The sequence below is a fragment of the Ranitomeya imitator genome, chromosome 3, assembly GCF_032444005.1.
Source record: "Ranitomeya imitator isolate aRanImi1 chromosome 3, aRanImi1.pri, whole genome shotgun sequence".
Lineage (NCBI taxonomy): Eukaryota > Metazoa > Chordata > Amphibia > Anura > Dendrobatidae > Ranitomeya > Ranitomeya imitator.
The window spans coordinates 137,649,832-137,668,352 of NC_091284.1; the positions used below are offsets into that span (position 1 = coordinate 137,649,832).

General features: G+C 41.9%; 2 protein-coding genes across 2 annotated transcripts in view; both read left to right on the forward strand.

The window, feature by feature from the left end:
* SH3KBP1 (SH3 domain containing kinase binding protein 1) overlaps positions 1–18,521 on the forward strand; it is a 497,532-nt gene that overhangs the window by 22,171 nt on the left and 456,840 nt on the right. The window lies entirely within an intron of this gene.
* LOC138671466 (lamina-associated polypeptide 2, isoforms alpha/zeta-like) lies at positions 38–1,134 on the forward strand. Its single transcript, XM_069759646.1, has one exon. The coding sequence runs from the start codon at positions 38–40 to the stop codon at positions 1,130–1,132; it is 1,095 nt and encodes a 364-aa protein (XP_069615747.1). The 3' UTR covers positions 1,133–1,134.

The window sequence follows — 18,521 nt, forward strand, 5'->3', positions numbered from 1 at the left end:
AGAGGAGGCCCCTGACCTGACGTCTACCCTTAGGGACATGGTCAGACAGGAGATCAGGGACTCCTTAAAATCCAGTCCTCATAAGAAACAATCTAACAAGAGAATACTAGGTTCATCCCCTGTATCAGAGATGGATTCCGATAGTGTGAGCTCGGATTCTCATCCATCATCTTCATCATCAGAGGACGTAGAGTCTAGCCGAACATGTCTATCATTAGATAGGATTAATCATCTGGTGAAAGCTGTCAACAACACCATGGGGATTGAAGAGACTCAGCCAGAATGCTCCATTCAGGACATTATGTTCAGGGGCATAGACCGTAAATCCCGAAGGGTTTTTCCTGTGGTGGAGAAAATCAAGTCTCTGATTATGAAGGAGTGGAAGAAGCCCGAAAGAAAGGGGTCACTTCCGCCAGCATTTAAGAGAAGATACCCGTTCGAGGAAGAAGCTTCAGCTTCTTGGGACAAAGTCCCGAAGTTAGACGCAGCAGTGGCCAAAGCATGCAAAAACTCTTCTCTTCCATTTGAAGATTTAGGTAACTTAAAGGACCCGCTCGATAGAAAGGCTGATGTGTTCCTTAAAGGAGCTTGGGAGACTTCTGCGGGATCCCTGAGACCGGCAGTGGCGGCTACTTGCACAGCTCGGTCCTTGATGGTGTGGCTAGGCCACCTGGAAGATCAACTTAAGGATAAAGTTCCTAGAAGTGAAATCCTATCATCTATGCCCATGATCCAAGATGCTGCAGCCTTCCTTTCGGATGCATCAGCGGATTCGGTCAGGCTGGCCGCAAGATCCTCAGCCTTATCCAACGCAGCCCGCAGAGCACTTTGGATTAAATGTTGGCCAGGTGATTTACAAGCTAGGTCAAGGCTATGCGGCATCCCCTGTGAAGGAGTTCATCTGTTCGGTCCGGTACTTGATGAGCTGCTTGAGAAGGCGGGCGACTCTAAGAAGCGGTTCCCTCTATTAAGAAAACCTTTTTATAGGCGTGACTACAGCAGGGGATGGTCTTATCGCCGCAGATCTGATAGAGAACCAAATAGAGATTCATCCAGATATTACGGCAGCAGCAGAAGAAGAGGTAGGGGGTATATGTTTAACACCCCTCGGGACTCGAAGAAAACTCAATGACTAGCGGTCCAGGTGGGCGGTAGGCTTTTAGCTTTCTACCCAGCCTGGTTGAGGATCACCAACAGTCCATGGATACTCAGTATCATTAAAGAGGGATTAAAGTTCCAGTTTCATCAGATCCCTCAGGACAAATTTAAACTAACTCCTATCCGTTCTTCTCCTGCAGAACAGTTGGCGTTGGAGTCAGAAGTTCAGGATCTCAGACAAAAGGGGGTTCTTATTCGGGTACCCACGGAAGAGCGAGGTAGGGGGTTCTATTCCCCGTTATTCTTGGTAAAGAAGCCAGATTGGTCATACCGTACCATTATTAATCTGAGAGGCCTGAATGAATTCTTGCTAATCCCATCCTTCAAAATGGAATCTGTGAAAACGGCAATAAAGCTTCTTTTTCACGAGTGCTTCATGGTGGTCTTAGATCTAAAAGACGCCTATTACCATGTTCCGATACATGCAGATCACCAGCGTTTTCTCAGGGTGGCGATTTCTCTTGCCGGCACAGTGGAGCACTTCCAATATCAGGCACTCCCCTTTGGTGTTGCAGTCGCACCCCGGGTCTTTACTAAGGTTATGGTAGAGGTTATGGCACACCTTCATGAGCAAAACATACTGATAATTCCTTACTTGGATGACTTACTGATCGTGGGGCATTCAAAGTTACACTGTAAAGAGCAGTTAGAGAAAGTGATGGTAGCACTTCGTAACTTAGGTTGGATTGTCAATCTTAAAAAATCGCGTCTTCAACCCTCCACATCACAGCAGTTTTTGGGTCTTATTGTAGATTCAGCTCAGCAGGAATGTCGCCTGCCAGACTCAAAAGTCGATGCTATCCACCGGCTGGCCTCTAGAGCAATTAAAAATCCCGTAGTCTCCTTAAGAAGTGCTATGTCTCTTTTGGGGTCACTTACTTCTTGTTTTCCGGCGGTGATGTGGGCACAGTTTCACTCTAGGTCTCTTCAGTGGGATGTTCTACGTAATTTTCGGCGACTAGGCGCCAACCTAGATAAGAAATTCACTCTATCCGTAGAGGCCACGGTTTCACTAAGGTGGTGGACGCACATCCCTAATCTGCGTAAAGGGGTACCTTGGACATATCATATATCACGAGTAATAACAACTGATGCTAGTCCCACGGGGTGGGGAGCACATTGGGAAAATAATTACGTTCAGGGTCTATGGTCCCGATCTGAGCAGGACTCGTCTTCCAATCTGAAAGAATTGATGGCGGTGGAACGCGCCTTGGATAGGTTTCTTGTACCTCTACAGGGTAGACATGTTAGAATACTCTCTGACAACCAGGTGACAGTTGCTTATGTGAACCGCCAAGGAGGCACACGGTCTACGTCATTAATGAACGTTACAAATCGTATTTTTCAGATGGCCGAAAATCACCTACTCTCCCTTACGGCCCTTCATATAAAGGGGAAACTAAATACCATGGCCGATTACTTAAGCCGCAACGAGCTCAAACAAGGGGATTGGTCTCTAAAACCGGCTGTCTTCAATCAGATCGTACGGTTGTGGGGATGTCCAGAAATAGATCTGTTTGCCAGTCGAGGAAACAAGAAGCTCCATCAATTCTGTTCCCTAGACCCAAGAGACAACCCGTACGCAATCGACGCTCTTCTGATCTCCTGGAACTTCAGTCTCGCCTATGCGTTTCCCCCTCTGAATCTAATTCCTTTAGTTCTGAGGAAGATTCGGGAAGACAAATCCCGAGTTATATTAATAGCTCCATTCTGGCCCAGAAGGTCTTGGTTCCCATGGTTAAGAAGCATGTCCATTTCCCAACCATGGATTCTCCCAGAAATTCCAGACCTCCTCTCCCAGGGTCCAGTTTTGCATCCACGAGTAGCCAACTTACATCTGACAGCGTGGAACTTGAGAGGTCACTTCTGAAAAAGAAGGGATTCTCTCAGAACCTTGTAAATACGCTGCTTAAGAGTAGGAAAGCCTCCACGACTAGCATTTATGTTAGGATATGGAGGAAGTTCCTATCAAGCTCAGGAGCACAGATCGATCAGAAACCTGATATTGCTCAGATCCTAGAATTTCTACAGAAGGGCCTAGATTTAGGCTTAGCCACCAGCACCCTTAGAGTTCAGGTTTCGGCTCTAGGGGCACTATATAATTCCAACATAGCTAGTAATCACTGGATAACAAGGTTTTTCAAAGCGGTCACCAGATCCAGGCCGGTTATTAAACAGAGAATAGTTCCATGGGACCTAAATCTTGTGCTCTCGGCTCTAACACAAGCTCCGTTCGAGCCCATTGACTCTGTCCCGATCAAGATCCTGTCTGTCAAAACAGCCCTCTTAGTTGCCCTCACATCGGCAAGAAGAGTTTGTGATCTGCAAGCATTGTCCAGGCAGCGTCCGTATATGCAAATTACGGAAGATAGAGTGGTGATGAGGCCTGACCCTCTTTATCTTCCAAAGGTCGCGTCAAAATTTCATAGGTCCCAGGAGGTAATCTTGCCTTCATTTTGTCCTAATCCCTCTAACAATAAAGAACAGAGATTTCATTGTTTGGACGTGCGTAGATGCCTTCTCAGATATATTGCAGTAACAGACGCCTGGAAAAAAGATCATTCCTTATTTTTATCCTACCAGGGAGTTAGGAAGGGGCTTAGGGTATCAAAGAATACGCTAGCCAGATGGATTAGGGAGGCCATATTTCTTGCTTATACCGCAGGTGGCGTGGAAATTCCAGAAGGCATAAAGGCACACTCCACTCGTGCGGTAGCCACATCTTGGGCTGAGAGGGCAGAAGTGTCGATTGAAGACATCTGTAAGGCGGCCACATGGTCTTCTCCATCCACCTTTCTTAGACACTATAGGTTAGATCTAGGTGGCTCCTCCGACCTCACGTTTGGGAGAAGGGTGCTGGAGGCTATTATCCCTCCCTAGTCACTTTTCACTTCTCTGAAAGTCTCTCGTTGTGCTGTCATGGTGACTGAATAAATACGTACGCTACTCACCTGGTAGCAGTGTTTTTTCAGGAGCCATGACAGCACCCTTATATTCCCTACCCTCTTTGTTTATGGGTTCAACACTTCCTTTAGAAAATTCCTAAGTTTATTCACTGGGTGAATTGTACCATATATTAATATTGTCTATGTGCTACTAACCTAGAAGGTCCTTTCATACTCTGTAAACCAACTGGCTGGGGAGTGAGGTGCCGCCCTTTTTATGTCTGAGGTTTCCTGTCCCTGAAGGGCGGATCCCCTCTCTCGTTGTGCTGTCATGGCTCCTGAAAAAACACTGCTACCAGGTGAGTAGCGTACGTATTTTTTCTTGTTACGCTGTTTAGCGATCAGGTTAATTCTCTTTTTATATTAACCCCTTAACCCCCGGAGCTTTTTACGGTTTTCGTTTCTCGCGCCCCTCCTTCCCAGAGCCATAATTTTTTTATTTTTCCGTCAATATGGCCAACTGAGGGCTTATTTTTTGTGGGACGAGTTGTACTTTTGAACGACACCATTAGTTTTACCATGTTGTGTTCTAGAAAAGGGGAAAAAATGAAATTGCAAAAAAAGTGCAATCCCACATTTGTTTTTTATTTGGCTTTTTTGTTAGGTTCCTTAAATGCTAAAACTGACCTGCCATTATGATTCTCCAGGTCATTACGAGTTCATAGACCCCAAACATGTCTAGGTTCTTTTTTTATCTGTGGCGAAAAACATTTCCAAACTTTGCTTAAAATTTTTTTTCTGAGACCCGTAGCATCTCCATTTTTCAGGATTTCAGGTTGGGTGAGGGTTTATTTTTTGATGTTTTTAGTGATACCATATTGGTGCAGATAGGTTCTTTTGATCGCACATTATTGCATTTTAATGCAATGTCACGGCGACCCAAAAAACGTAATTCTGGCGTTTCAATTTTTTTCTCACTACGCCGTTTAGCGATCAGGTTAATTTTATTTTTTTATTCATAGATCTGGCGATTCTGAACACGGAGATACCAAATATGTGTAGATTTGATTTCTTTTTATTGTTTTATTTTTGAATGGGGCGAAAGGGGGGTGATTTGAACGTTTATATTTTTAAATATTTTTAAAAACTTTTTTTTTTTACTTTTTGCATGCTTCAATAGTCTCCATGGGAGACTAGAAGCTGCAGTTGTCCAATCGTCTCTGCTACACACAGGCGATGATTAGATCTCTCTGGTTGTCATGCCAACCCATCGGTGACCCGGAAGCACGAGTTAAATGCTGCTGTCAGAGATTCTCAGTGGCATTTACCAGGTTAACAGCCGTGGGTGGATTAAAATTCCACCAGTGGCTGTTAGAGGCACATGTCAGCTATTCCAGACAGCTAATATGTGCTGGGAAACATGTGGGCTCAGCCAGTGTCGGAGCCTACATCAAAGGGAGGGAGTCCGACGTGGGCGTATTATTACACCCAACGTCAGAAAGGGGTTAAACTTTTGTAATTTTTACAACTTTTATATTTCCTCCTTTCCTACTTTATCCTTTCCTAATAACAAGATGCCTATTCACAACATGAACTAGTGTCCACAAACAGTAATTTTTAAGCCATCATAATAAGTATGATAACTGTCACGGGGCTACTGCAACAGAGAGGTTCCAGAGAACCGCAGCGCTCTGGGCCTCGTTCACACACAGTGAACAGAAGCTCTTCTCCTGTATTTTGACCTGGCTGCTTTGTGCCAGCAGTGCAGGTGTTAACCTTCTTGCTGAGTTGCTGTGAGCTGGGTCTCTCAGCTGAAGTGGATTTTGTAATCTTCTCTATATAGACCCAGCCTTTACTACAGCTATTGTCAGCGATCAGTTCTGCTGCCTAGCTTGGAGGTTGAAGGAGCGTAGTGTTGGAGCTTGGAGGTTTATTTACAGAGATTGGTGTCTGCTGTTTTGGTTGCATGTTAAACCGGTTTTCCTTCCTAGTTTTTTCCTTCTCTTCCCATCTCTGTGTTTCCTCTGTGGTTGTGTGAGCATTTGGTGAGTTTGAGACTTTTGGTTACCTTCTCTGTATACCCTGTTTATTGTTGTATTTATACACTGGTGCAGTCCACCTCCCTAGGGGGGAGAGGGGGCCACTGATAGGGCCTGCATAGGAGACAGGGATACGCTGGCGGCTCAGGCCTCCTAACCATCATAGGTACCCCCTGAGATAAGGGAAAGCCAGGGCCCCATTATAGTGGCAGGGACAGGTGCGGGTCCCAGTACGCCGTCCTGCCTTTATCGCCGTTTTCGGCGTGACAATAACACTGGTCAATGCAATTTTTCTGGCAAAAGGTTTTAAAACCTATTTTAAGTCAATTTTAGCTGCTGATTACGAATATGAACTCCGTTTTTGGCTATCACATCAGGATTTTGAGATATTTTCAATTTTTGATGAAAATTACTCCTAATGTTTTATGATAAAAACACATCATTTTGGATACTACATTGTATATTTTTAATCAAGGAATAACAAAGATTACAAAGTCTATGTACAGCAAATCAAACATACTTACAGAATTAAACTACAAAATATAAAAACACATATATATGGCACACAGATAAATGACATATTATTTGGGCTTTCTTTTCTTGGCTGATCTGTGATGTATAGCTTCTGGGTTGTCTCTTATCAAGCTCCAGCAATAGTCAGCCATCATATGTGAGTCCCACCGGCCTTGATACCGTTCTTCCATTGTTTTAATGTCCTGATGAAAACGCTCCCCTTGTTCCTCGCTCACGTCCCCAAGGTTCTCTGGAAAAAGTCCAAATGGCTGTGTAAATAGTGAATCTTGATACTCCTTCTACATCCAAGATTTGGCAGACTCATTAGTAGCTCTTCCACAATCTCTTCATAGTTGTCTGCTTTCTTATTCCCTAGAAAATTCTGCACCACGTTACAAAATGCATTCCAAGCTCTTTCTTCTGTTTCATTCATTGATGTGATAAAATTTGGGTCTCTCATCATAAGTGTTCTTATTTGAGGTCCATCAAATATTCCAGCCTTTTTCTCCTCTTCACTAAGACCAGGAAAAGTTGAACATATATAGTTAAAGCATTCTCCACTGTGATTGAGAGCTTTGACGAACTGCTTCATCAATCCAAGTTTTATGTGTAAGGGAGGAAAGACAATGTCCTTCCTAGCCACTAGAGGATCATGGATGACATTCTTATCGCCAGATGCCAATCTCTGTGCTGAGGCCATTCAGTTTTCACCCAATGCTCTGCTGTAGCTCTACTGTCCCAGTAGCACAGAAAACAAGGGTGATATCATAGCAAATGGGAATTATGCATGTTCAAAGATAACAAAAATATTCTCACATTTATTGGGAGACTAAATGAATACTAAATTTACCTTAGTATAAACCGGCACTTTTCATACACTACTTATATTTATCATGGAATTCATGAAAATGGGCGATATACCTATAGCGCAAAAACGTGATGTGATAGAGAAGTTATAAGATCAGATTTGAATTCAGCACCCTCAAATTAGTCTAAAACTGTTCTTAAAGTCCATGCCAGAAAATTTTTTTTTTTTGTAGACCAGTGTAATTAACATAGTAACATAGTTATTAACCCCTTAATCCCATATGACGTAGTATCCCGTCAAGGTGACCTGGGACTTAATTCCCAGTGACGGGATACTACGTCATAAGCGATCGGCCGCACTCACGGGGGGAGCGCGGCCGATCGCGGCCGGGTGTCAGCTGACTATCGCACTATGTGCCAGGAGCTGTCACGGACCGCTCCCGGCACATTAATCCCCGGTGTGCCGGCGGTTTAGGGATGCATTGCGCAGGGAGGGGGCTCCCTGCGGGCTTCCCTGAGACGATCGGTACAAGGCGATGTGCTCACCTTGTACCGAGCGTCTCCTCCCTGCAGGCCCTGGATCCAAAATGGCCACGGGGCTACTTCCGGGTCCTGCAGGTTGTACTTCCGGGTCCAGAGCAGGCTCCTGTAAGCAAGGAGCAGGGCACGCCAGATCGCTGATCTGACACAGTGCTCTGCAAAGTGTCAGATCCAGCGATCTCTCACTATACAATAATGTCCCCCCTGGGACAAAGTAAATCCCCCTGGGATTTGTAAAAAAAAAAAATAAAAAAAATTCCTAACTAAAGAAAAAAAACAAATATTGTTCCCATAAATACATTTCTTTATCTAAATAAAAAAACAATAAAAGTACACATATTTAGTATTGCCGCGTCCGTAGCGACCCGACCTATAAAACTGTCCCACTAGTTAACCCCTTCAGTGAACACGGTAAAAAAAAAACGAGGCAAACAACAACGCTTTATCATCATACCGCCGAACAAAAAGTGGAATAACACACGATCAAAAAGATGGATATAAATAACCATGGTACCGCTGAAAACGTCATCTTGTCCCGCAAAAAACGAGCTGCCATACAGCATCATCAGCGAAAAAATAAAAAAGTTACAGTGAGTCCTCAGAATAAAGCGATGCAAAAAAAATTATTTTTTCTATAAAATAGTTTTTATCGTATAAAAAGCGCCAAAACATAAAAAATATATAAATGAGGTATCGCTGTAAATGTACTGACCCCCCCCCCCCCCCCCCCCAAAAAAAAAAAAAGAAATACATGAATAGCTGGTTTTTGGTCATTCTGCCTCACATAAATCGGAATAAAAAGCGATCAAAAAATGCCACGTGCCCAAAAATGGTACCAATAAAAACGTCAACTCGTCCCGCAAAAATCAAGACCTCACATGACTCTGTGGACCCAAATATGGAAAAATTACAGCTCTCAAAATGTGGTAACGCAAAAAATATTTTTTGCAATGAAAAGCGTCTTTTAGTGTGTGACGGCTGGCAATCATAAAAATCCGTTAGAAAACCCGCTATAAAAGTAAATCAAACCCCCCTTAGGGCTAGGGTTAGGGTTGGGGCTAGGGTTGGGGCTAGGGTTGGGGTTAGGGTTGGGTGTTATGATCCGGTGACCTTGGAGCAGCATGAGAACTTTCACTGGAGAAGGTGGTCACTATACTGACCGCAATCCTAACCAAACACTTATCTTTGCTGAATTTGGCAGCTAGCAGGAGAAGCCAGAAAGTGATCCAACACTTCACAAGGAACATTGACAACTGGAAAGGGCTAATGAATCCTGCACACTTAAATATCCCAGTCAGAACAGCAATTAGCAGATACACCTGGCCAGGACTGTGACTCAGAGACAACTGCATTCCCACCTACAACCACTGGAGGGAACCCAAGAGCAGAATTCACAACAGTTGGGGCTAGGGTTAGGGTTGGAGCTAAATTTAGAGTTTGGGTTGGGGCTAAAGTTTGGGTTGGGGCTAAAGTTAGGATTGGGGCTAAAGTTAGGGTTATGGCTAAAGTTAGGGTTGGGGCTAAAGTTAGGGTCAGGGTTACATTTACGGTTGGGATTAGGGTTAGGGGTGTGTCAGGGTCAGGGGTGTGGTTAGGGGTGTGGTTAGGGTTATGGTTGGGATTAGGGTTAGGGGTGTGTTGGGGTTAGGGTTTCAATTATAATTGGGGGGTTTCCACTGTTTAGGCACATCAGGGCTCTCCAAACACGACATGACATCCGATCTCAATTCCAGCCAATTCTGCGTTGAAGAAGTAAAACAGTGGTCCTTCCCTTCCGAGCTCTCCCGTGCGCCCAAACAGGGGTTTACCCCAACATATGGGGTATCAGCGTACTCAGGACAAATTGGACAACAACTATTGGGGCCAATTTCTCTTGTTACCCTTGGGAAAATAAAAATTTGGGGGTCTAAAAAAACATTTTTGTGGGAAAAAAATAAATTTTTATTTTCATGACTCTGCGTTATAAACTGTAGTGAAACACTTGGGGGTTCAAAGCTGTCAAAACACATCTAGATAAGTTCCTTAGGGGGTCTACTTTCCAAATTGGTGTCACTTCTGGGGGGTTTCTACTGTTTAGGTGCATCAGGGGCTCTGCAAATGCATCGTGACGCCTGCAGACCAATCCATCTAAGTCTGCATCCCAAATGGCGCTCCTTCCCTTCCGAGCTCTGCCATGCGCCCAAATGGTGGTTCTCCCCCACAAATGGGGTATCAGCTTACTCAGGACAAATTGGATAACAACTTTTAGGGTTGAATTTCTCCTGTTACCTTTGGGAAAATACAAAACTGGGGGCTAAAAAATAATTTTTGTGAAAACCAAAAAAAATTATTTTCACGGCTCTGCATTATAAACTGTAGTGAAACACTTGGGGGTTCAAAGCTGTCAAAACACAGCTAGATAAGTTCCTTAGGGGGTCTAGTTTGCAAAATGGTGTCACTTGTGTAGGGTTTCAATGTTTAGGGGCGTACTCAGAACAAATGGCACAATTGGGGGTGAAAAATCATATTTGTGAAAAAATGATTTTTTATTTTTACGGCTCTGCATTATAAACTTCTGTGAAAAACATGGTGGGTTAAAGTGCTCACCACACATCTAGATAAGTTCCTTAGGTGGTCTACTTTCCAAAATGGTGTCACTTGTGGGGGGTTTCAATGTTTAGGCACATCAGGGGCTCTGCAAGCATGACATGGTGTCCCATCTCAATTTCTGTCAATTTTGCATTGAAAAGTCAAATAGCGCTCCTTCCCTTCCGAGCTCTGCCATGCGCCCAAACAGTGGTTTACCCCAACATGTGGGGTATCGGCATACTCAGAAATGGCACAACAACTTTTGGGGTCCAATTTCTTCTCTTACCCTTGGGAAAATAAAACAAATTGGAGCTGAAGTAAATTTTTTGTGAAAAAAAGTTAAATGTTAATTTTTTGTAAACATTTTAAAAATTCCTGTAAAACACCTGAAGGGTTAATAAACTTCTTGAATGTGGTTTTGAGCACCTTGAGGGGTGCAGTTTTTAGAATGGTGTCACACTTGGTTATTTGCTATCATATAGACCCCTCAAAATGACTTCAAATGTGATGTGGTCCCTAAAAAATATTGGTGTTGTAAAAATGAGAAATTGCTGGTCAACTTTTAACCCTTATAACTCCCTAACAAAAAAAATTTTTGGTTCCAAAATTATGCTGATGTAAAGTAGACACGTGAGAAATGTTACTTATTAATTATTTTACATGACATATCTTTGTGATTTAAGGGCATAAAAATGCAAAGTTGGAAAATTGCAAAATTTTCAAAATTTTCGCCAAATGTCCGTTTTTTTTCACAAATAAATGCAAGTTATATCGAAGAAATTTTACCACTATCATGAAGTACAATATGTCATGAGAAAACAATGTCAGAATCACCAAGATCCGTTGAAGCGTTCCAGAGTTATAACCTCATGAAGGGACAGTGGTCAAAATTGTAAAAATTGGCCCGGTCATTAACGTGCAAACCACCCTTGGGGCTTAAGGTGTTAAGGTTGAAGGAAGACTTTAAGTCCATCTAGTTCAACCCATAGCCTAACCTAACATGCCCTAACATGTTGACAGATGAATAATCGTTGCATTATTATTTATTTATTATGCGTACTTAGCACTATTAATTCCACAGCGCTTTACAGATATTGTCATCGCTGTCCTCATTGGAATCACAACCTAAATTCCCCATCAGGTTATGTTTCCACGGTCAGTAGACGCTGCGTACAACCGCAGCATCCAACCCATACCTCCTGAAAAACATCATGACATACAAGAAGGCAAAAGTAGAAAACTTTTATCCAATATACAGTACAGACCAAAAGTTTGGACCCACCTTCTCATCAGCAGTCATGAAAGAAAAAGGTGACTACTTTAAAGAACCTAGAATATTATACATAATTTCAGTTGTTTCACACTTTTTTGCTAAGTATATAATTCTACATGTGTTAATTCATAGTTTTAATGCTTTCAGTGTGAATGTACAATTTTCATAGTCATGAAAATACAGAAAAATCTTTAAATGAGAAGGTGTGTCCAAACTTTTGGTCTGTACTGTATATAATTTGGAAAACAAAATAAATTCTGTTGCATTTAGTGATACTAGCTGATGCCGTTTTGGAAAGAGAATGGTGGAAATAAGATGAATAGTGGACAGTATTCTTCAAAGCTTTATTTCAAACAGGTTAATAGTCAATGCGTTTCGAGGTCATGCAGGACCTCTTCCTCAGGACAAAATCTTCTTCTTCTCTTCTCGGCAGCGCTCCAGTTGGCTTCTGCAGTTTGTGACCTGTCGGATTTCTCTAGTGTTTGATCCAGAGTTATGCTATCATAGAATCACATTGAGGGCTTGTCACCATTAGTTGTGACTTCCGGGCAGTCACATGATGGCAGAACGGGATCAGAGAGGCACCGGGAAGAGCAGAAGACTGCAGCTGGTATGTATTTTCCTAGAGGCAGGGAACAGACATTAATGATTTTTATTTATTTTACCCCTGGAGTGGCACATTAACCAAGACATTATCTTTTTTTCATTACCTGGGGCTGCTCAAAACTACAAACAAAAAAACGAAACGTAAACTGCAGCCAATGGATTCAGCCTTAGGCAAAGGCTTTGTCTTACATTCTGTACAACTCAGATGGCAGGGGAGACATGCTGCGGGCTTTCAGTCTTTTCAGTTAAAGGAGTTTCCCACTTATAGGAAAGTGGACCCCAAATGTGCAAAAAATAGATAGTGACAAACACAGCAGGTTCTCTCCCACCCTGGGTCACCGTTGCTGCTCAGGTCTCGGGTTTTTGGCTGCAGCAGTGACATCATGTCTTCAGAGCGCATCACCGTTGTCGCCAGTCTCTGAGCTCAGTGACTCATGCCGTCTTCATCAGTACAGCCACCGATCACAGTGTTTAGCTACAAAGGCACTCTCTTGACTTGATGTCATGTCTGCAGTCAAAACACCGAAACCCAAGCATCGGCAGGGAAGTGGTGTCAGATACGGGAAGAGTTAGTACCTACTGTGTTTATTGTAAAGCGTTTAGGGTCCATTTTCCTAAAATTGGAAAACCCCTTAATACATGGCAGGAGTTTTATAGCTTGAATTTTATGTATCCTGGAACTTTTAACCGTTGTGCTATAAAGTATCTACAGAAGTACAAGACTAAAATACAATATACATTATTCTAATACTTCTACATTTTCATACCAGCCCAGCTTTACAGCATTATTATTCATAATGTTCTCCTTCTTTGGCTCCTAAAAGAGAATTGAACTTCTAGTTGGCAGATATCTTTTGCCTCCATTTAAGAGTCATATTTGAAGGTCTGCCGCTCGTTATATATTCACTCGTGCCTGTTAAGTGAAGTGATAACAGAATATAAGCACATAATATAGTGTGGAAATGGAACAAATTGAAGTCTTCTTAATTAACGTATACTGGTTAGTCTCATGATGAATGCAAATGAAGACGATCCCAGAAGGCAAATGTTTTATTTAAAGTCTAATAAACCATATGTATATAATTTCAGAAATTACTGTGCTGTATGGCAAGGTGAAACCTATTGAGATGTTACATGACTAGTTCTTATCGTGCCTTTACGTGATTCCACAATGTTTGATGTTGATATTCCTAATCAAGTGCAATAACAATAAGAGGCTGTGACCTCAAGGGAATGTGACATTTCAGAATTGGGCAAATTATAGTTGACTAAGAAGCCAAACAATTTAAATGGGTTATCTGTGACTATTTCATCTTTTTTTTATAGCCTAAGAACTCACTGGTAGATAGTTACCGTAACTACCTGCTTGGTGCCCACTGCTGTTCTCTGCTTGCTCAAAAAAGCTGACGGACCGCTCTTTCCTGGCAATTCTGCTTTATGGTGATATCACGTCAACAGGGCAGCTGCTTCTCTTCTACTCTGCTCTGTTGACAACTCATGACTGCTGATGTCATGCTGATTGACAGCCGGCTCCCTGCTGTATAGCTACGGGAAGCCAGCTGTCACGCACCGTTGAAGAGGTGCTCTGTTGATGTGAAGCAGCAGAATCGCTATCCTGAGCAGTCTGTGATTGCTATTAGCCGACGCAGGGCAGAGCAGGCAGGAAGTTAGTGCTACCCATCTGTCAGTTCCTAGCCCAATAGGAAAAAAAGAAAACATTCCCAGAAAAACCCATTAAGTTAGCCTTACATCACATAGCTGTCAGCTGAATACTTATAATACATGCAGCTACAGTATCTCTCCCATCATCCTCTTCCTCCACCTCACTATTCAGATGCAGCAGACTTTGCTTGGCTGAATGTGCATGTGTACTGAATGAGGAGAAGAGAATGAGCTTCTGTGAAAGATCTCTGATGGCAAAGTATCTCTACTGGCAAACAAAGTATCAGGCATGTTGAAATCCAGCTGCCTGATCCTTCTCTTCTCCATCACCCTGGGAAGATTAGGAGGCTTCCATACAAAATAGATCGTCAGCCAGTCTTGCTGAAATAACTGTGTTCTGCTGACATTAATCTAATGTATTGCCATCTTAAATCATCAAGAAAGACAATAAACTCAAAGATGAAAGTTGAACAGTCTAACCATGTCTCACCAAATGGTCTAACGCAGTGTTCCCCAAGTTTGGTCCTCAAGAGCCACCAACAGGTCATGTTTTCAGGATTTCCTTAGTAATGCCCAGGTGAGAATTCCATCATCTAGACAGGCAATAATTCCATCACCTGGGCCATACTAAGGAAATCCTGAAAACACGACCCTTTGGTGGCTCTTGAGGACTGGCGTTGGGAAACACTGGTCTTAAGTCTCACCCACCATAGATATGAATAAAAAGATGATAGTGATTAAGGGACTTCAATCTTGAGGTGCAGAATATGCATTTTTACCCAGCAGATTATACTTTGTATTGTGGCAGATTATAATGAACGAGCAATGAGAGATCTGTCAAGCTTACTCAAAGACTAGATATTATCAAACAATTTAATTCAGTCCCTGAGCTGTACTTGAAGGCGCCATATGGTGTAAACATGTTTAATATTTGCATTAATTTCTCAAGTTCTCAAGTTATCCCCTATCCATTGGATAGGGAATATATTACTGATCACTGAGGGTCTGACCACTGAGATTTCCAGTGATCCTGAGATTGGAGCTTTAGAGCCTCGAGAATGGGGCTCTGGAGTAGTATCCTGAATGGAGTGGAGGTATGAATACACGGTCTCCACTCTATTCACTGTCTTTTATGAGAGTAGCCCAGCCTTCCACGCAGCAGTCCTGTAGACAATAAATGGAGTGGAGACCATTCTACCCTCAGCTCGGGTTGCAGAACCCCATTCTAAAGCCCTGATCTCAGAATCGCTAGGAGTCCTAGTAGTTGGACCCCCAGTAGTCAGAAAGTTATCCATTATTCCATTGGTAATAATTAGTGATGAGCGAATATACTCGTTACTCGAGATTTCCCGAGCACGCTTGGGTGACCTCCGAGTATTTTTTTAGTGCTCGGAGATTTAGTTTTCTTCGCCGCAGCTGGATGATTTACAGCTACTAGACAGCTTGATTACATGTGTGGATTCCCTAGCAACCAGGCAACCCCAACATGTACTTAGCCTGGCTAATAGCTGTAAATCATTCAGCTGAGGCGATGAAAACTAAATCTCTGAGCACTAAAAAATACTCGGAGGTCACCCGAGCGTGCTGGGGAAATCTTGAGTAACGAGTATTCGCTCATCACTAGTAATACTCATTTAATGATTGGTTAATAGAGAGGATTGAGAATCTCTAATGCAGGGAAAAAAGTAAATTATGGCAAGGTGGCTTCAGCCAGTAGATCTAAAAACTCAAATCATAATATTAACCAGAGACCTAACACAGCATAATAAAAATGCCCCATTCAGTTTACCACTAAAGACTTGTGTAGCTTTATGTGACAGGCGTTAAGTGTTATGTTTCAAAATGTGTAGGTATTCATGTGCTTTCTGTATATATTGTGGTCACCCTATGTGGATTATGAGCTGTTGAAAATAAAAAAAATGTGGTTTTATCCTATTTGGTTAAACATCTTGCATCTTTGAAACTGAAGAACATTTGACAGGAACGGTGTCAGTGAAAAAAGATTTTTTTTTAAAGGTACCCTTTGAGCTTGTGAAAGCTTCCTTTGTGTAATTTTGCGTTTCCCTTAGTTTAAGAAGATTGTATCATTAGGAAACATTAAAATATATGGCTGAATGAAACATTTTGGAAATATGTCACAGTACTGTATTCACTCTGGTTGTTGTGGAATTTGGAATCAATCATCTATAGATTCACTTGTCCAGCAGAACCCCGATCGTTTGTTCTTTGTTCTTTTGTCTCATTGTTTTGCTTCTTTTTACTATATTGGTGCTATAGAAATTAAGTGTTAGTATCATGGGCATGGCTAATGGAGCTCTATGTGCACACTACAAAATAGATATTTTTAGAGAAAGCCGAAAGTGCTGACACTTAGCTAAGAGTCATCTAAATTTTTTTAGGAACTTCATATTCAAATTTAATGCTAGAACTGAAGCCTTTTGTTTAAAACCTATTATTTAGAGCAATATTCCTGAATTGTACATGGATTCTAGAAACCAAGCTAAAATTAGTACTCAGCATTACATTTTATAAAATCTGTTTACGGTTTACTTCCTTATTTAGGTTAATTATGTACAGAGCTCATAAAGCAACTTCTTAAAAGGAATCCGTTTCATGTCATCGGCCGAAAACAAAACACCGCATAAAATGCATGTTTATAGTGCTCAGTGGAGACCTATAAAATCATTTATAAGATCATTTATAGTGACGGCTTTAGTTGTTTTATGGAAACATGCAATACACTGTTTGCCTTAACGTAGCAGATTTCTTTGGTAACCCCATTATATATGTAGCACCCCACTACTATGAGCACCAAAAATCCACTGATTTACTTCTACCTAATTTTGATCGGGCCCTGCTAAGCTTCGTTCTCTTGGTGGTTGGGTGTCCTATTGGTGGGAACCCTAGAGATCACCAAGCTATCAGCTGTCCTTTGGATAGGTTACAGCTTGATGTCTTAGTACACCCCCTACCTACTCGCTGGACAACATTTGGAGAAAATAATTTGCACGTGGTGTTTTCAATTGTACATGGTACATCAGGTTCTGGTTGAGGAAGTTAACTACCTGAAACGTCTCTTGCCAAGATGCAGCCATGGAAGAGAATCTGCTAGATTATTCTTCAATGGGCCTGGATTTAAAAATGAAAATGAATATTTACTCTGATGCATGACCGGTTTTGTGGTTTGTTTCTGAGTATTACCAATGTAGCATTAACATCTTGTATGATTGATTCTTCTATCTAAGAATGGCAATGTCCATATTGAGGACTGGGTTGATGTAGAGTCCGACAGCGACACAATGTTTTTGTAGGACTTACTTTAGTCTGTCTTGTCTCTACTGAATTTCCATTGGTAGCGTTAGATGAATTTTCTGCTGTAAATATGCAATGGGGAGAAAATCACTTACAATTTAGTACTGTGTTGGAACCAGGAACAAATTTAGAAACAAATATTTCTCATCAGATCTTGCAGCAAGAATGTAATTTGAATTATTTATTAGGATGGTAGCTGTCAAAGATGATTTCTTGAAACGGTGGTATACTTTAGAAAGTCATCATTGTGGTCCCTGTAGTAAACAATAGGTATTTCTTCACATCGTTGTTGCATGCACCCTATACCACTATCAGAACCATCCATAACCTATTATTATCTCTAACCTGGTAACAGTAATATCATTTATCTTTGCATCCTTCATGTTAGTATTACATTCCGCCTGCATTGATTTAACACAAGCTCCATTACATTTATGAGGGTCTTTCCACCCCGTCAATCATACAGAAGCATAATGTCATCAGCGTAACAAGTTTCCTATTAAAACAACATTCCAGGTCAATGGTTAATGCAAAGTAATGGATTTGTAATTTATGCCGAGAAGTTTTAATCCTCTAAAGGTTCCAGCCAATGCAGTGTGGCCTCCACATTGTTTGCTAATCCGACAGGACAAAACATTTTGGCGGTGCAGTAATACTCCACAAATGGTTGTTGGCCAGCAGGAGCGGCGCAGGCTGGTGACTCCCGCAGTGTGGCTGTATTTGAAACTTTTTTTAAGCTCCTGTAGCAAAATAGGATTACAAGTTTTGTCACAGGAGGATCTGCCATGCCTGTCTGGTACAGACTCTCATAATGCATTCTTACAGCAAGGCAGATTTTAGGTTTCTTCACAAGCAATTCTAGAAAGTCTATCATGTAAGTTTATGCTGTCTCTCAAGATGCCTAGTAGACTTTTAAGAAGCTTGTTTCTGTTATGTCTTGATTTTTTTTTTGCACCAACATATTCCGCAGTGCTGTACAGAGGTTACAAGGAGTTCAAGAGAGGCCTGGATGTCTTCCTGGAGCAGAACAATATTGTAACATACATTTATTAGGTTCTGTAGAAGGACGTAGATCTGGGGATTTATTATGATGGAATATAGGCTGAACTGGATGGACAAATGTCTTTTTTCGGCCTTACTAACTATGTTACTATGTTA

Excerpts from the sequence above, each read along its gene's own strand:
- LOC138671466 (XM_069759646.1), top strand. The coding sequence starts at position 38 with ATGGTCAGACAGGAGATCAGGGACTCCTTAAAATCCAGTCCTCATAAG.